The sequence below is a fragment of the Megalobrama amblycephala genome, linkage group LG20 (assembly GCF_018812025.1).
Source record: "Megalobrama amblycephala isolate DHTTF-2021 linkage group LG20, ASM1881202v1, whole genome shotgun sequence".
Taxonomy (NCBI): domain Eukaryota; kingdom Metazoa; phylum Chordata; class Actinopteri; order Cypriniformes; family Xenocyprididae; genus Megalobrama; species Megalobrama amblycephala.
The window spans coordinates 17,720,620-17,738,666 of NC_063063.1; the positions used below are offsets into that span (position 1 = coordinate 17,720,620).

The 18,047-nt window shown below is 37.0% G+C and overlaps 2 protein-coding genes across 2 annotated transcripts; one reads left to right on the forward strand and one right to left on the reverse strand.

Annotated features, from left to right (window-relative positions):
- The first annotated feature begins 7,339 nt into the window (after positions 1-7,339).
- LOC125255817 (extracellular calcium-sensing receptor-like) lies at positions 7,340-12,218 on the forward strand. The gene is made up of 6 exons (XM_048171319.1): positions 7,340-7,636; positions 7,804-8,092; positions 8,169-8,924; positions 9,026-9,253; positions 10,224-10,347; positions 10,462-12,218. The coding sequence occupies exons 1-6, from the start codon at positions 7,428-7,430 to the stop codon at positions 11,373-11,375; spliced, it is 2,520 nt and encodes an 839-aa protein (XP_048027276.1). The 5' UTR covers positions 7,340-7,427; the 3' UTR covers positions 11,376-12,218.
- A 4,686-nt stretch (positions 12,219-16,904) lies between these two features.
- LOC125255833 (coiled-coil domain-containing protein 106-like) lies at positions 16,905-17,840 on the reverse strand. Its single transcript, XM_048171337.1, has 2 exons — positions 17,743-17,840; positions 16,905-17,450 (listed from the first exon to the last, which is right to left on the reverse strand). Exons 1-2 carry the CDS (start codon positions 17,801-17,803, stop codon positions 17,137-17,139), a joined length of 375 nt encoding a protein of 124 aa, XP_048027294.1. The 5' UTR covers positions 17,804-17,840; the 3' UTR covers positions 16,905-17,136.
- Positions 17,841-18,047: the final 207 nt, after the last annotated feature.

The following is an 18,047-nucleotide window of genomic DNA, read 5'->3' on the forward strand; positions in this document are numbered from 1 at the left end:
GAGTTATTCCATGTCAAATAAAAAAAGAAAAATTATTTTTAAAAAATTATATATTTTTTTTTGTCTTTTATCAGCTGTTTCTCGGCAAGAAAATGTCCAAATGTAATGTAATTTATATTTTCTTAAAATTTAAAATGTTTTGTATCAAATGATACCTACCTTTTGACTCTCCTTGCTAGAGTTTTGGAGTTATGAGTCTTTACTTTTGTGTGTGTCGCTCAGAAAAAAAAAAAAAAAAAGGAACTCTAAAAAAGCCTTCAGGTCTGACTTAAAGGGTTAATTCAAATAAATACTTTAAAATAATTTGAGCTTCAGCCTGGTTTAATAGCATTTATATATATATATATATAAATGTCTTTGGTCAAATTAAGCTGTAAAATAAATAGTTTATCCCTTTAAATGCAATGGATTTTGAAAGATATCAACAAAAAAACAGGCAAAAAACTTTAAAAGCGATTTTCTCAGGTTTTCAATTTGAAAAAGAGGGCAGACGACCATAATTAAAATGGGTATATCTTTAAAACCATTCAAGGTATGACTTTGACTAGGATATCATTTTAAAGCTTATTGTCTCATCTTTCCATTGATACCAAAATCTCAATTTTGAAATTTGGGTCACTGTGACTCATTTTGCTGGATCAGGTCACATATAATGAAGAACAGGAACCAGGATCTAACAGCATATCTTCTAGAGATCGCTAACCATGGCTTTAACATCCAGATAAACACTTTTCAAGACAATAAATACATGATTGAGACAATGCATACAAGTATTGCCTCTGAATTTGCCTCTGCATAGCTCTCGCTCCGTGGGCGTGGCCGCATTAGCGGATAATGAGCTGAATCATGGACTTCTGACATGGCTCTCTTTTCATACAGATTACATAAACACAGAATTTTTGTTTTTGATTTGACTTACACGATTTAAAACCTGACATTTCAACGTTTCTTTAGACACAAGTCTAATTTTTTTGTCATTAGTATTCACTAAGTTACAGTTCATTTTCTGAGAACTATCAGATTGGACTTCGTTCAGAGGGAGAAGAGAGATCACGCATCATGTTAGTTTTCTTTATTTTGCAAAAAGCACAACGTTTTGTTTTTACTCTGAGTGTACACAAATAAAAGAAGATATTCCACAGATTAAAATGGTGTATAACTCTTAATTGTATGTGCAACATTGACAGAGTATTTTGAGTCTCTTTCACACTGGTAAGAAAAAAAAACGCGGTGGTATCGCCGGCGATACCTCAGACCTCAGAGTGTTAAAGCCATGGTTAGCGACCTCTAGAAGACATGCCGTTAGTTCCTGGTTCCTGTTCTTCTTTAGATTAATTTTATTATTTTAAAGAATTTAATAGAATACTATTATTTTAAATTGTAATAATATTTCACAATATTGCTGTTTATTCTGTATGTTTGATTTACACCATGATGAGCTTGAGACATGATCAACAGAGGGGTTTTTTCACAGCCTACCTGACTGAAAGAGCTCATTATTTATGCAGCTCATTAGAGCTCTTTGTGCGATTCTTTTGTCTTCTCAGGTGAGAATCACCCATTATTCATGATGATTCATGCCTCCACGCATACTGTGTTTCTTGACCAAAGATGTTTTAGAAAATTTAAATCTCTCTATTGTTTTATATGAACAAGCAGACAGCATAATTTTTACCTCATTTTGAAGCAAAAACTCTAGTCTACAACCTCTAATACCCAGAAGTCTTGTGAACACAGATTTAATATATATTTTTTGGCTTTATTTCAGTGACTTAAGTTTTTTGTTTTTTCAATAACCACGCATAAACTTTATTCCTTCAAAAATACAAACATGTACATACATGTTCCTCACATATTATTGTAGCCTAGTTTGTGCTGAATACAGTATAATGACACTTTTTCCATTAATATGTTTATGAACAACTGAAAAAAGCACAAATGTCAGGGCATGTCAAAACTTCTCCAGGGCCCCAAAAATCCTTAGACCCCTGAGGGTTGAGAGGGGAGAAAAGTGCTCCATAGTTGTGTTGACTTTCATTGATTTCATAAAGTGCGTATTACTTATGTACATGCGTGTTTCATTGAAATGACTAGAATAATAGTGTTATTATAATGTCATGTGTTCCAATTATTGAGGAAAAGTTTTTTTTTTTTTTTTTTTTTTTTTAAAGACAGTTGTGGCTGTTACGGTATGCTGGTGCAGAGATGAGCCAGATACGGATTTCCACATTAACAGATAATACTTTAATGTAACAAAGGTAAGGAACGCCAGACATACACATTAACCAAACAGAGAACGGACAGGGAGTGAAGGGAGTGAGTCCATAATATGGGGAGTGCTGACGAGGAGGTCCAGGTGAAGATGATCTGTGATGATGGGGAGATGACGAGGGAAGTAAGTGCAGGTGTGGAGAACAGGAGGACTATGGGAAATGGAGTTCAGGAGACGAGGGAACACGGGAACTGTGACAGTAATCCCCCCTCCCGGTAGGCGCGACCTCGCGCCGTAGATGGAGACACCGGGAGGGAGGGCGGGCGTCCTGGAGACCTCCTACGGGTGCAGGGAGAGTAGCGGACAGGAGTAGAGGTCTCCAGGGCGGATCCATGAGCCATGGCAGGTCGGGAGCCTTGGGCTGCCGTGGCGGGTCAGGAGCCGAAGGCGACCATGGCGGGTCAGGGGCTGAAGGCGGCCATGGTGGGTCAGGAGCCGTGGACGGCCATGGCGGGTCTGGAGCCGTGGACGGCCATGGCGGGTCTGGAGCCGTGGACGGCCATGGAGGGTCAGGTGCCGTGGACGGCCATGGAGGGTCAGGTGCCGTGGACGGCCATGGAGGGTCTGAGAGCCCGCCCCGGAGTCCCCCACCCCCGGGTATTAGCCCCCCCCCAAAAAAAAATACTTAGGGAGGTTCAGGGGTGGTTTGGCTGCGGTTGGAGCGGTTGGAGCGGTTGGAGCGGCTGGATCGGCGGCGACTGGAGCGGCTGGCTCGGCGGCGGCTGGAGCTGAGGGCTCGGCTGCGGCTGGAGCTGAGGGCTCGGCGGCGGAGACTGAAGATACTGACTCGACGGCGGAGTCTGGAGATACTGGTTCGGCGGCTGAGACTGGAGATAATGGCTCGGCGGCTGAGACTGGAGATAATGGCTCGGCGGCTGAGACTGGAGATAATGGCTCGGCGGCTGAGACTGGGGATAATGGCTCGGCGGCTGAGATTGGGGATAATGGCTCGGCGGTGGAGACTGGCGCTGCTTGCTCGGCGGAGACTGGCGCTGCTTGCTCGGCGGAGACTGAACAGACTCGCTTGGCGGAGACTGGAGAACTTGGCTCGGCGGAGACTGGAGAACTTGGCTCGGCGGAGACTGGAGAACTTGGCTCGGCAGAGATTGGAGAACTTGGCTCGGCGGAGACTGGAGAACTTGGCTCGGCGGAGACTGGAGAACTTGGCTCGGCGGAGATTGGAGAACTTGGCTCGGCGGAGACTGGAGAACTTGGCTCGGCGGAGACTGGAGAACTTGGCTCGGCGGAGCTTGGAGAACTTGGCTCGGCGGAGATTGGAGCTGACTTGGGCTTTCTCTTCCTCCGCCTCCTGGACCCAGCAGAGGAGGGAGGGTTCAGCATAGGACAAGCAGGAAGTTTGCTGGAGAGGCATGCGGAGGAAGACGGTGGCTGACTGACTGGCCCGGCCAACCGTGTTTCTGGATGGACTAGAGATAGACGCTCATCCTGAGCCTTGTCAACGAAGAATTTGGAGCCATTCAACCACAAAATAGAATTGATAGTTTCGCTTAAGGAGAAACGATAATCGGGTTCACCAAAACGGATTGTGTCATCATCTAGTCCATCCAGAAACAGGGAGATTAAATACGCCTCAGGCCAGCCAGACAGATAAGCTAGCTCAACGAACTCCTCCACATACCTATCCAGCGAACGACCCACCTGTAGGAGCCCGATGAGGTGATCGCCAGCCGATAGTGGAGTGGGAGGCATTGGAGGAGCAAGAGCCAGGGAGCAGGGGTAAGTCTCCATCTCTCTGTGGAAATCCAGTTAGTATGGTCCGTTCTTCTGTTACGGTATGCTGGTGCAGAGATGAGCCAGATACGGATTTCCACATTAACAGATAATACTTTAATGTAACAAAGGTAAGGAATGCCAGACATACACATTAACCAAACAGAGAACGGACAGGGAGTGAAGGGAGTGAGTCCATAATATGGGGAGTGCTGACGAGGAGGTCCAGGTGAAGATGATCTGTGATGATGGGGAGATGACGAGGGAAGTAAGTGCAGGTGTGGAGAACAGGAGGACTATGGGAAATGGAGTTCAGGAGACGAGGGAACACGGGAACTGTGACAGTGGCCTAGTGGTTAGAGAGTCAGACTTGTAACCAAAATGTTGTGGGTTCGAGTCTCAGTACCAACAGAAAATGTAGGTGGAGGGAGTAAATTAACAGTGCTCTCTTCCACTCTCATTACGCACAACTGAGGTGCCCTTGAGCAAGGCACCTAACCCCTAAATGTTCCCCGAGTGCCGCAAAAAAAAAAAAAAAGAAAAAAAAAAAGGCTGCCCACTGCTCTGTGTGTATGTTCATGGTGTGTGCGTGTGTGCGTGTGTGTGTGTGTGTGTGTGTGTGTGTGTGTGTGTGTTCGTGTGTGTTCAATACTCACTGCTGTATGTGTGCATTTGGATGGGTGAAATGCAGAGGACAAATTCTGTGTATGGGACACCATGCTTGGCTACACGTCACTTTCACCTTCTTTGCAAAGAGAAATGAGTTCATCACATGTCATGTTAGTGTGTATATGTGCCAGTTTGATGATGACCAGTAAGTTTGAATACTTTAATTTTTGAAGTTTTACAAGTATGTTCAACTGAGTGTTAATTAGCATTCCCAAGGTTTCTTTTAAATTGTATTTGTACCACAGGTGGTACAGTAGAATGATAAGTGGCTAAATTGTGGAATAATGTTCATAATGTTTAAAATGTATTAATCATACTCAAGAATGTAAGGTGTAATGAAGCATTTCGTTTTAATGTATTTTGCTATCGTTCTCTATGTTAGATAATTTTGTGATTTATCGCTGACTATTGTGAATGAGAAAGAGAGAAAGACAGATTCATTTTGATGTGAGAAACAAACTTTATTATTTAACAACTGCGTACAAGCTTTAATTTTCCTACTCCGATTCCTCAAACTTTGCATAGTTAATGCTGCACTGTTCCAAGTGCAGTCTGGAATAAAAGGTCCCCATTTAATTCTTCCTGTGTCCAGTGCCATAACTAATTCACATCCCGGGCTACATATGTGACCCGATCTGGCGAAATGAGTCGGAAGTCGCAACGTTCTATTTTAAGATATGGGCCGATAATGTGGAAAAACAATGAAAAAATCGATTTTTTTTTTTTAAGCTAATTTCAAAGAACAGACTTTCAAAAATAATCTCCCAAAGTTTCGTAGTCCAGATAATCGAGTAAAGGTATTTAAATGGCTATTAAATTTGACATGGTTTCACTAAATTAGCTGGAAATGAACTTCTCAACTCCTCTCGTCACTTATGAGCATTTCCCAGTATCCCCTGAAACGGCATTATCTCTGCTCTACAAATATGGTGTTACACGTTGTATAGAACCAATCAAAAAGCTTAGAAATGTAAATACACTGACCTAAACGCTGATTTTTTTAACAATGGGAAGCCCCGTTTCGACTGACAGGCACGCGATCGGTCCAGCCATCCTCCTGTCAGACTAGCGCGCCTTATAAAATAAAACTCCCATTTGCGTGTCTCTCTTTAAAAGCCAATAAAAATTGAATCCATATAGGTAGCACAAAAATTCTTTTTGCATACAAAACCAAAGACTTTAAACTTTAATATCAAGCCTCCAACATGCTTCTGTTGCGTTATTTTCACCCTCTAATGACTCTGAGAAATATGCATTTACAACAAAAATAGCACAGCAGCTAACTGAATACAATTATGTATTTCACGTGCTCATAACTTCATGAAAAATGCACAGATCATAAAAATCGCACATCAATATTTAAAGCAGATTCTCAAGATTAAAATGAATCCAAAATCAATATAATATATTGCGTTGATCACAAGATATTACTCACGAAATGATTTAACATACTTGGCTAAAAACATGTCTCTCATCTCTCCGGGATGCAGTGTGTATCCAATGTTCCCGAACCCATCCATGTTTGTTTTCCAACGTGGAATAACACAAAATAGATATCATTTTAAAGCTTAGAATCTCATCTTTTTAATGCATCTAACCATTTTGAAAAACTCCTAACGAGTGCTGAGAAGTGCCTCTAAACCGGAGTTTACCGCCCGTTGGCGCCACCTGGCTGCGGAAAAAATGAACAACAATTTTTCAAACTATTCTTTATAATATCACCACGAAATTTGAACCAGATGCAGCTCACATAAAGGAGAGCATCACCAAAAAAGAATTTTTTAGCGATCTTATTGTGTTCCTGAGTTATTCCATGTCAAATAAAAAATTTTTTTTTTTTTTAAATTATATATATTTTTTGTCTTTTATCAGATGTTTCTCGGCAAGAAAATGTCCAAATGTAATGTAATTTATATTTTTTTTAAATTTAAAATGTTTTGTATCAAATGATACCTACCTTTTGACTCTCCTTGCTAGAGTTTTGGAGTTATGAGTCTTTACTTTTGTGTGTGTCGCTCAGAAAAAAAAAAAAAAGAACTCTAAAAAAGCCTTCAGGTCTTAAAGGGTTAATTTAAATAAATACTTTAAAATAATTTGAGCTTCAGCCTGGTTTAATAGCATTTATATATATATATAAAAATGTCTTTGGTCAAATTAAGCTGTAAAATAAATAGTTTATCCCTTTAAATGCAATGGATTTTGAAAGATATCAACAAAAAAACGGGCAAAAAACTTTAAAAGCGATTTTCTCAGGTTTTCAATTTGAAAAAGAGGGCAGACGACCATAATTCAAATGGGTATATCTTTAAAACCATTCAAGGTATGACTTTGACTAGGATATCATTTTAAAGCTTATTGTCTCATCTTTCCATTGATACCAAAATCTCAATTTTGAAATTTGGGTCACTGTGACTCATTTTGCTGGATCAGGTCACATATGTAAAATATAATTTTAATAGGATTTTCAAAGGCTTTGCTGAATATAAGCTTATCTCTACTATTTTAATATTCACAATATATTACCAGCTGACAATGTGAGAAAATCAGACTAATTATTAGCTATTATTAACTAATTATTATTATAAAATTAGCTTGACTTTGTTCCACCCCTTCTTGGCCTGATTCATGTCCTGCCTTATGATATTATTGGCTATGTTCTCAATCCTTCATCCATACTAATTATGTATATAAAAGTGCAAATAGTGTATCAAGTCATTTGTAGTTGGCATTCACAGTTGAACAAAATTTTTTTGTGATGCTTCTCTTTCTTTACACACTCCTGCTATTCCATCAACTTCATACAAAGGCAGGAAACACTGTTTGCCGAATAATGGGAGATCCTCAGTATCCACTGCTTTCCAAGGATGGAGACATAACAATTGGAGCACTTTTTCCAGTCCACAGCATAGAAACATTACCTTCATTTGAGTTTACACAAAAACCACAGCTGATATCATGCACCAGGTTTGTTATATTGGAAACAAATGAGAAGATAATATATTTAAAGCAAAAAAAAAAAAAAAAGACGTTTAAAATTTAAATGCATTATTTCATTAATTTTATAGCAACTTATTAATAATATGGTGTTTCAAGCATAATGTTTTTGCACCATTTAATGTTTAATTTCACAGTGTGTATCTGAGAGATTTTCGACTGGCACAAATCATGATCTTTGCCATTGAGGAGATTAACAGAAGTGAAAGTTTGCTCCCAAATGTTTCTATTGGTTATCGAATATATGATACCTGTGGGTCAAGACTGTCTACTGTGAGTGCAACTATGGGAGTGATGAATGAACAGGAGTTTGAACCAGGACGCAGATGCAATGGACAGTCTCCTTTACATGCTATCATAGGCGAATCAGAGTCATCTGCAACAGTTATTCTGTCTAGAACTACAGGACCTTTTAAGATTCCAGTGGTAAAGAGCAATAACTCTAGATGTTTATCTCAATCACAGATGACTGTATCACTGCTTCCTGTGCTTTCTTTTTCAGATAAGTCACTCTGCTTCTTGTGAATGCCTCAGTAACAGGAAAGATTACCCTTCATTCTTCAGGACTATGGCTAGTGATTACCACCAGAGCACAGCACTTGCATACATAGTCAAGCACTTAGGCTGGTCCTGGGTGGGAGCTGTAAATAGTGACAATGACTATGGAAACAATGGAATGGCCATATTTCTGAAAATAGCCCATGAGGAGGGGATTTGTGTGGAGTACTCTGTAAAATTCTACCGAACGGAGCCAGAAAAACTTCAGAAAGTGGTAGACACAATTAAAAAAAGCACTGCAAAAGTGATTGTTGCATTTGTTTCACTTCCTGAGATGGGCTTACTTATTGATCAGTTAAGTATTCAGAACATTACAGGCTTCCAAATGATTGGTGTGAAGTCATGGATAACAGTAAAGAGTTTGATCACTCCAAACAGTTTCCGTGTGTTTGGAGGGTCACTGGGGTTTGCAGTAAGAAAAATTGATATTGAAGGGTTTTCAGATTATGTCATAAAAGAATTTTGGAAAACAGCTTTTCCATGCTCACAGAGTAAGGGGAATTATTCTCAATATGCTTTAAGTTGCAGCAGATATGAAGATCTACTTTTGCTAAAAAATTACAATGAAGATGTGCCTGAACAAAGATATGCAAGCTATGTCTACAAAGCAGTTTATGCTGTGGCTCATTCACTACATGCTCTACTTAAGTGCAAAGAACAAGTGGGTTGTGAAAAAGGCCTGGCAATACAACCACAGCAGGTAAAAGATTAAAAGGCAGTTGAATAAAAATGGAGAAATATATTATACTAAACATTATATTAAAATGTCTCATTGATAATATCATTGCCTTTTTTCACTAGCTTGTTGAGGCTCTGAAAATGGTAAATTTCACCATAAAGACTGGAGATCACGTGTGGTTTGACAGCACTGGTGGCGCAGTAGCCCAATATGACGTTGTCAATTGGCATCAGGACTCAGATGGATCAATACATTTTAAATCAGTGGGATACTATGATGCCTCACTGCCCCCTGACCAGCGCTTTGTTCTTAACACTGAAAACATAATCTGGGCTGGAGGACAGTTAGAGGTAAATGCAAGTACACTGTTTGCCCAACAAGGTTTGTATAAACTAAGGAAACATAATAAGAAAAACTAAAGAAAAGGAAATACTTGTATTGACCTTTATGAAAGGTGTGAATGACACAATTACAGTGGCAAGAAAAAGTATGTGAACCACTTGCAGAATCTGTGAAAATGTGAATAATTTTAATAAAATAGAGATCATATGAAATGCATGTTATTTTTTATTTAGTACTGTCCTGAGTAAGATATTTTACATAAAAGATGTTTTCATTTAGTTCACAAAACAAAACAATAGCTGAATTTATTAAATGGCCCCATTCAAAAGTATGTGAACCATTGATTCGCAATACTGTGTGTGGTTACCTGGATGATCTATGACTGTTTTTTTGTTTTGTGATGGTTGTTCATGAGTCCCTTGTTTGTTGCCGAAACAATATGAAAAAGAACATTGCATTAATTACTGATAGACTGGGTTAAACATTCTTCTTATGTTCTTAAACATAAGAACTTAAAAACGAAAGTTCACTTGCTGCATCAAAAACATTAGTAATCTCAGCTTGAAGATAACTTTCAACTCACAAATAGCAAAGACAATGGATTACTTTAAGTTTAATGTTTGAAAACTTATAAACCTGAGTTCAAAATCCAAAACTTGTCATGACAATTGGAGTTAAAGGGAATAAATAAGTTTAAATAAATTAATGGGGCCATAATGTTTTACAAGGTAGGTTGACAAACACAATGGCATTTTAAACAAAGTGACAGTAAAATGCTAAGCAGACTAAAAAAATAAATAAATAAAATAAATAATAATAAAAAAAAAATGCTCAACTTCTATAATAGCACTTCCACAGCATTCACGAATACATTATCATAATTTATGATTCAAAGTCACAAAATTCTGTAATCACTATAATTAATAAATATTTTTCAGATTCAGTATAAATATATCACAGTACAATTTTTTAATGCAGAAGCCAAGGTCTGTGTGCAGTGAGAGCTGTCCTCCAGGCACTAGGAAGGCTGCACAGAAAGGAAGACCTGTCTGCTGTTATGACTGTATTCCATGCGCAGAAGGAGAAATCAGCAATGAGACAGGTAATCTTCAGTCCACCTCAGCTTCAAAGAAATTGCTTAGTTGATCCTTTACTGCTCATAAATTAAATTGCTTTCTTGTTGTTTCTGACTAGTGATTACGACTTCCTTTTCCAGATTCAAATAACTGCAAGCAGTGTCCAAGGGAATACTGGCCTAATGCTGAGAAAAATAAATGTGTGTTAAAAACTGTAGAGTTTCTGTCATTCACAGAAGTAATGGGTATAGTGCTAGTCTTTTTCTCAATGGTTGGAGTAGGATTAACTGTGATGGTGGCCATCCTGTTTTACAGCAAGAAAGACACTCCCATAGTAAAAGCCAACAACTCAGAGCTGAGCTTCCTGCTGCTCTTCTCATTGACTCTGTGTTTCCTCTGTTCACTTACTTTCATTGGACGGCCCACTGAGTGGTCCTGTATGTTGCGTCATACAGCGTTTGGTATCACTTTTGTCCTCTGTATCTCTTGTGTTCTGGGGAAAACAATAGTGGTGTTAATGGCCTTCAAGGCCACACTTCCAGGAAGTAATGTCATGAAATGGTTTGGGCCTTCTCAACAGCGACTCTGTGTTCTTGCCTTTACACTTATACAGGTTCTTATCTGTGTGCTTTGGATAACAATATCACCTCCATTTCCTCACAAAAATATGACATATTATAAGGAAAATATCATTCTTGAGTGCAGCCTGGGTTCTGCTATAGGATTCTGGGCTGTGATGGGTTATATTGGCCTACTGGCTGTTTTGTGCTTCATTCTAGCTTTTCTGGCTCGCACACTGCCTGATAACTTCAATGAAGCCAAATTCATCACATTCAGTATGCTCATATTCTGTGCTGTATGGATCACATTTATTCCAGCTTATGTCAGTTCTCCTGGAAAATTCACTGTAGCTGTAGAGATATTTGCCATTTTAGCCTCAAGCTTCAGTTTACTATTCTGCATCTTTGCACCTAAATGTTATGTCATCCTGTTTAAGCCTGAACAAAATACAAAGCAAAATATGATGGGGAAAACAACATCTAAGCCCTGCTGAGAAATAAACTAACATGTCTTTATTAACATTGCAATGTTTTTTTAATTGTTAACTCAAAGACAAAATAAAAAGTTGTTACTGATTTATTAAATTCACAAAAAAATATTTACATATAAACTGATACAATACAGACTTTTAAATTAAACAAAAAATATGCATACATTAACACCTACATACATACGATCTTAGACAAATTCAACATTCATCATTTCTGAGGTTATACATTATTATACTATAAAATTATATTCATATTATTAAATTGTATATACAATTATTTTATTTATGGATACATTGTTGAAATGCTGACAAATATATGAAATGCCTAACCCTAACCCTTAATCTTAACTACATTTCAAAGAGAAAATTAATACTTTTATACTATGCGGATAATTGACACCGATATCCAGTTCACAAATTAATCTTCTGATCAACTTTGTTCCTTTAAATCTGTCAAACATTTTAAGCTGGGTGTACATTGTATTTATAACATTGTATTGTGTTTATAATGATTTATAACAGTCCTCTGCAATTGTTGCTTGTCAGACTGTACAAACATGATCCTAGCTGTGAGACATATCACACTGTGGGATCTCACTTCCCTTTCTGTCCATCACGTTTGACCTTATGTTGAGTGACTATGGGATTAAATTCCCGCCAATAGTATTGCGGTCATGGATCAAAAAATAATAAACATGTATCAAAAATGTAAAAACATATGTAAAATATATAGCACAAACTGAAACAAATAATGCAAAATGATCAGAATAGCAAAGAACATGCACGAATAAAAAATAAAATAAGTGTGAAAAGAAAAATTAAAAGCGCATTTAAAAAAATAACAAGCATCAATCAAAACTTTAAACACATTAAAAATTATATTGTACAAATCTTAAACTTGTGTTTATGTGTTCTTAAAGGTCCCGTTTTTCGTGTTTTTTTGAAGCTTTGATTGTGTTTATAGTGTGCAATATAACATGTGTTCATGTTTCGCGTGTAAAAAAACACAGTATTTTTCACATAATTTACTTATCTGTATACCGCTGTTTCCACTGTCATAAAAACAGGCTGATGACTTCCTTGTTCTATGAAGTCCCTCCTTCAGAAAATACGTAATGAGTTCTGATTGTGCCAGTGGTTCCTGTGTTGTGATTCGACAGCAGCTTCTGCTCCTTCTTTCAAGAATAATCTTTGTGCGAATCCGGCATTAAACTGATTGAGATTGAGGAAACTGTCCTCAGCAAAATGTGCTGCACATAGTTTTACATGTGGATTATAATTTTCGGGAACCGAGTTAAACATAAATTGTAACCATTGATCTCTAAGTACAGCGTCCCCGGGAAGGCCAAACAAAGGTGATTGGACTGCGGGATGAAAATAACAGTGTTTCGACGACATGGCGACAAACACACTCTACAAACGCAACTCTTGCTCTTCTCCGTGGGAGCGCAACAAGACCACGCCCCCTTTTTTGTGTATTCCTGTGGGTGGAGGTTAGTCAAAAAACTGTTTTAGTGACGTCATTAAAGAACGAAGTAGAGGGATGTAGTCCAAACTGGCCGTTCGATGTAGGCGACCTCTGTTAAATAAAATATCTCGCTTGGCATTGAACTTTGAGCTTTAAAATTTTACAGATTTTATTTATGCTCTAACAACAACATTACACACTAACTAAAGTTTGAAACATGGGATCACGAAGAACGGGACCTTTAAAAGTTGTTTTCCTTGCTTTTATTACTCTGTACTTTTTTCTCTTTGCTCTTCTTTCCACCTTCCGCTCTTGCTTTTCCAAATGTTGCAGTTTGAGTTTCATGTAAATTAGGGCAGGCTTAAGCTTCACCATTGGTCCACTAGTCAATCAATCGAAGAGAGGGAGATGACATCACTTCAATGCGACTCATGGCTACTGATGCTCATGCTCATACAGGGGAAGATAATCACAGCTGGCAATTTCTGAGCTGGGGTAAAATCTTTCTGCGGCAGGACACCATTATACTGTATTTTGCCTATATCTCGACCTGTCACCAGTATTTACGTCCACCTGGCAATTTTTTATTGTTAAATTCACCATCCTAACCACAACCTGTCACAGTTGTGCCTGTCTGATGATCCATCACTGTTATATTCACCTTTAATGCACCTACCACTGGACCTGGCGCCGCGAAATGCAACTGCCACAATGCAACGGCCTCACAGTGTCACGCTTATGTGTGCCTGGCTTGTCTATACCTGTTATGTTACTGGGTAACACTTTATTTTAAGGTGACATTAATACAGAGTAATTACCTCATTAAGTACTTAGTAGTAGACGGTGTAATAACATGCAACAAAATGTACTTAATATGTAACTAAGTTATGGAACAGAATGTACTTACAGATTGTAATTATGCACATGTAATAGGCAGCAACTGTTACACTTATGTAACAGGGCGAGTCCGTTACACAGCTACCTACTGATGTAACAAAAGATCTTGTTACATATGTGTTACAATGTAATTATATAAAAAGTACTTAGTACTACACAATGTAACAACAAGTACCTACATATGTTACTAAGGTGTGGAAAAGCCTGTGGTTACATAGGGTAATTTTGTATGTTCTGTAGGCTGCTACACATATGAAAGGGCAAAGTTGATTACACAGCTGTTGGTGTAACAGGGTGATCCAGATCTTTTTAATTATTTATTCTCACAAAACACTGCTACATCAGAAGAACATAATTCTTGCCACAAATCATTGCTGCTTACATAGGATCTGCATGAGCACAGACCATCCCAACAGAAGGTAAAATGGTAAAACAATAGCTTCTCTTCCTCTTCTTTCCATATGAATTGCTATGAGCTGCATAGATGGACGTAAGTCAGATGTGAATGAATCAACGGCTTACAACCTATCAAGTTCTGTAGTAGGCCTATGTGTTGTACTAAGCCATCTTAGTTTGAATTAACTCGTCACAGCTTAAATAAATGTGCTAGCTTCGTAATAACAATTAAATTATAGAATATTACATGGGATAAGCATAAAATAAAGTGTATCAAGAGTGTACTTAAGTGTACTTCATGTGTATCTATATACCTTATCCATCTGTAACGTAGTTTGAATTGACTCACTAGTTCACAGTTTAAATACATGCACTAGCTTCCTAATTACATTTAAATTACAGAATATTACACTGGGATAAGCTACGTAAAATAAAGTGTATCAAAATTGTACTTAAGTGTACTTCATGTATATCTATATACCTTATCCATCTGTAACGTAGTTTGAATCTACTCACTAGTTCACAGTTTAAATACATGCACTAGCTTCCTAATTTCATTTAAATTACAAAATATTACACAGGGATAAGCTACGTAAAATAAAGTGTATCAAGAGTGTACTTAAGTGTGCTTCATGTGTATCTATACCTTATCCATCTGTAACATAGTTTGAATTGACTCACTAGTTCACAGTTTAAATACATGCACTAGCTTCCTAATTACATTTAAATTACAGAATATTACACTGGGATAAGCTGCGTAAAATAAAGTGTATCAAAATTGTACTTAAGTGTACTTCATGTATATCTATATACCTTATCCATCTGTAACGTAGTTTGAATCTACTCACTAGTTCACAGTTTAAATACATGCACTAGCTTCCTAATTTCATTTAAATTACAAAATATTACACAGGGATAAGCTACGTAAAATAAAGTGTATCAAGAGTGTACTTAAGTGTGCTTCATGTGTATCTATACCTTATCCATCTGTAACATAGTTTGAATTGACTCACTAGTTCACAGTTTAAATACATGCACTAGCTTCCTAATTACATTTAAATTACAGAATATTACACTGGGATAAGCTACGTAAAATAAAGTGTATCAAAATTGTACTTAAGTGTACTTCATGTATATCTATACCTTATCCATCTGTAACGTAGTTTGAATCTACTCACTAGTTCACAGTTTAAATACATGCACTAGCTTCCTAATTACATTTAAATTACAGAATATTACACTGGGATAAGCTACGTAAAATAAAGTGTATCAAAATTGTACTTAAGTGTACTTCATGTATATCTATATACCTTATCCATCTGTAACGTAGTTTGAATCTACTCACTAGTTCACAGTTTAAATACATGCACTAGCTTCCTAATTTCATTTAAATTACAAAATATTACACAGGGATAAGCTACGTAAAATAAAGTGTATCAAGAGTGTACTTAAGTGTGCTTCATGTGTATCTATACCTTATCCATCTGTAACATAGTTTGAATTGACTCACTAGTTCACAGTTTAAATACATGCACTAGCTTCCTAATTACATTTAAATTACAGAATATTACACTGGGATAAGCTACGTAAAATAAAGTGTATCAAAATTGTACTTAAGTGTACTTCATGTATATCTATATACCTTATCCATCTGTAACGTAGTTTGAATCTACTCACTAGTTCACAGTTTAAATACATGCACTAGCTTCCTAATTTCATTTAAATTACAAAATATTACACAGGGATAAGCTACGTAAAATAAAGTGTATCAAGAGTGTACTTAAGTGTGCTTCATGTGTATCTATACCTTATCCATCTGTAACATAGTTTGAATTGACTCACTAGTTCACAGTTTAAATACATGCACTAGCTTCCTAATTACATTTAAATTACAAAATATTACACTGGGATAAGCTACGTAAAATAAAGTGTATCAATAATGTAATTAAGTGTACTTCATGTGTATCTATACCTTATCCATCTGTAACATAGTTTGAATTGACTCACTAGTTCACAGTTTAAATACATGCACTAGCTTCCTAATTACATTTAAATTACAAAATATTACACTGGGATAAGCTACGTAAAATAAAGTGTATCAATAATGTAATTAAGTGTACTTCATGTGTCTCTATACCTTATCCATCTTTAATATAGTTTGAATTGACTCACTAATTCACAGTTTAAATACATGCACTAGCTTCCTAATTACATTTAAATTACAAAATATTACACTGGGATAAGCTACGTAAAATAAAGTGTATCAAAATTGTACTTAAGTGTACTTCATGTGTATCTATACCTTATCCATCTTTAACATAGTTTGAATTGACTCACTAATTCACAGTTTAAATACATGCACTAGCTTCCTAATTACATTTAAATTACAAAATATTACACTGGGATAAGCTACGTAAAATAAAGTGTATCACACATGAATAACACTTGTGCACTCAACTGTGTGGTAAACAGAGCGGGATGTGGAAAATTATACCCAAATCTTAAGGTCCGGTTTCATTAAGCCAGGATTAGGCCTTAGTTCAATTAGGACATTTAAGTAGCTTTTAGAAATGTTACTGGTGTGTATCTTGAGACAAAACAATGGCACTGACATATTTTAAGATACATCAGTGCAAGTTACTTTCAGTTAAAACAGCTCAAACATGCATTTTAGCTTAGAACTAGCTTAAGCCTTGTCTGTGAAACCAGGGATAAGTGTTCTTATACTTTCTATCCACCTGCCTACCAACACATTGATGGAAATGAATGATGTGAGTAGATTTATACAATTCAAAACCTTTATTATTAAGCTTTAAAACAATGGAACACTAGAATAGAATGGCTTTTAATACATTGCTAAGCAAAACATATTACTTAAACACATTTTAAGTGCATTCTAACATAGTGGAACTGCTTGTGAAACAAATTAAATGAATAAATAAAAAACAAAAATAGCCCCAATATAAAACTATAACATTATTAAACTATTAAATATTAAGGGGCTTATCTGTATTTGTACTTGATTGGCAGAAGCTTGCCTTTAGCTTTTAGCTCTTCAATTTTAGTGCTGACCTCTGGAGTCATTGACTCCGCACAACGCTTAGAGTAGTCTAAAAGCTTCTCTTTTCTGAGGTTAAATGGTGGAAGGCTCTTTAAGAATTTTGGACATGCAATTGCAATTTCTGCCAGGGGAGCAGACAGCGCCAGTGTGTTCCGATCCACACCTACCATTTTAAATGCCTTAGTCATGCTCCCCTGACTCTTATAGGCCTTCATAACTTTATGGTACCTATGTACCACATCATCAGTTGTGCGAGCTGCAAAGAAAACAAGAAAAACAGAATTATCAGCCATTCACTTTAAATGGACTACAATAGGATTGAAATTATATATTAAATAGCATTGCTTTCTCCCAACTACTTTTCATAGGCAGTATTATAAATAATCAAAAATATATCAAAGATAATTATTCATTGTTATTCAATATACAAAAAGAAACTGGGTTGGAACCACTGCAGTAGACTACAGACCAGCAGAATTCTTTAAATAGTTTAACATTTTTTGCAGTTGCAAAATGGTTGCCAACCACAGATATACCGTTTAAAGTACCTCTTGCCATTGCCAGAGGATGACGGTGCTTCTTTTTACTTTTCTTGTGGGGTTTCTTCATTTTGGAGAATGAAGTAGAAGAAAACAAGGAACTGGAGGTGGAGGAGGTGGAGCTGGAGGTGGAACTGGAGGTGGAGCTGGAGCTGGAGGTGGAGCTGGAATCATCTGAATCTCAGGGATTTGTACTTTTTTGATTTCCCTGCCCCCAAAAAACATCACATTATAAAATCTACTTTTTGTGTGAACTGAATTTTCATTGTTATTCTATATTTTTATTTCTTTTTTTTTATTATTTATTATTAAGT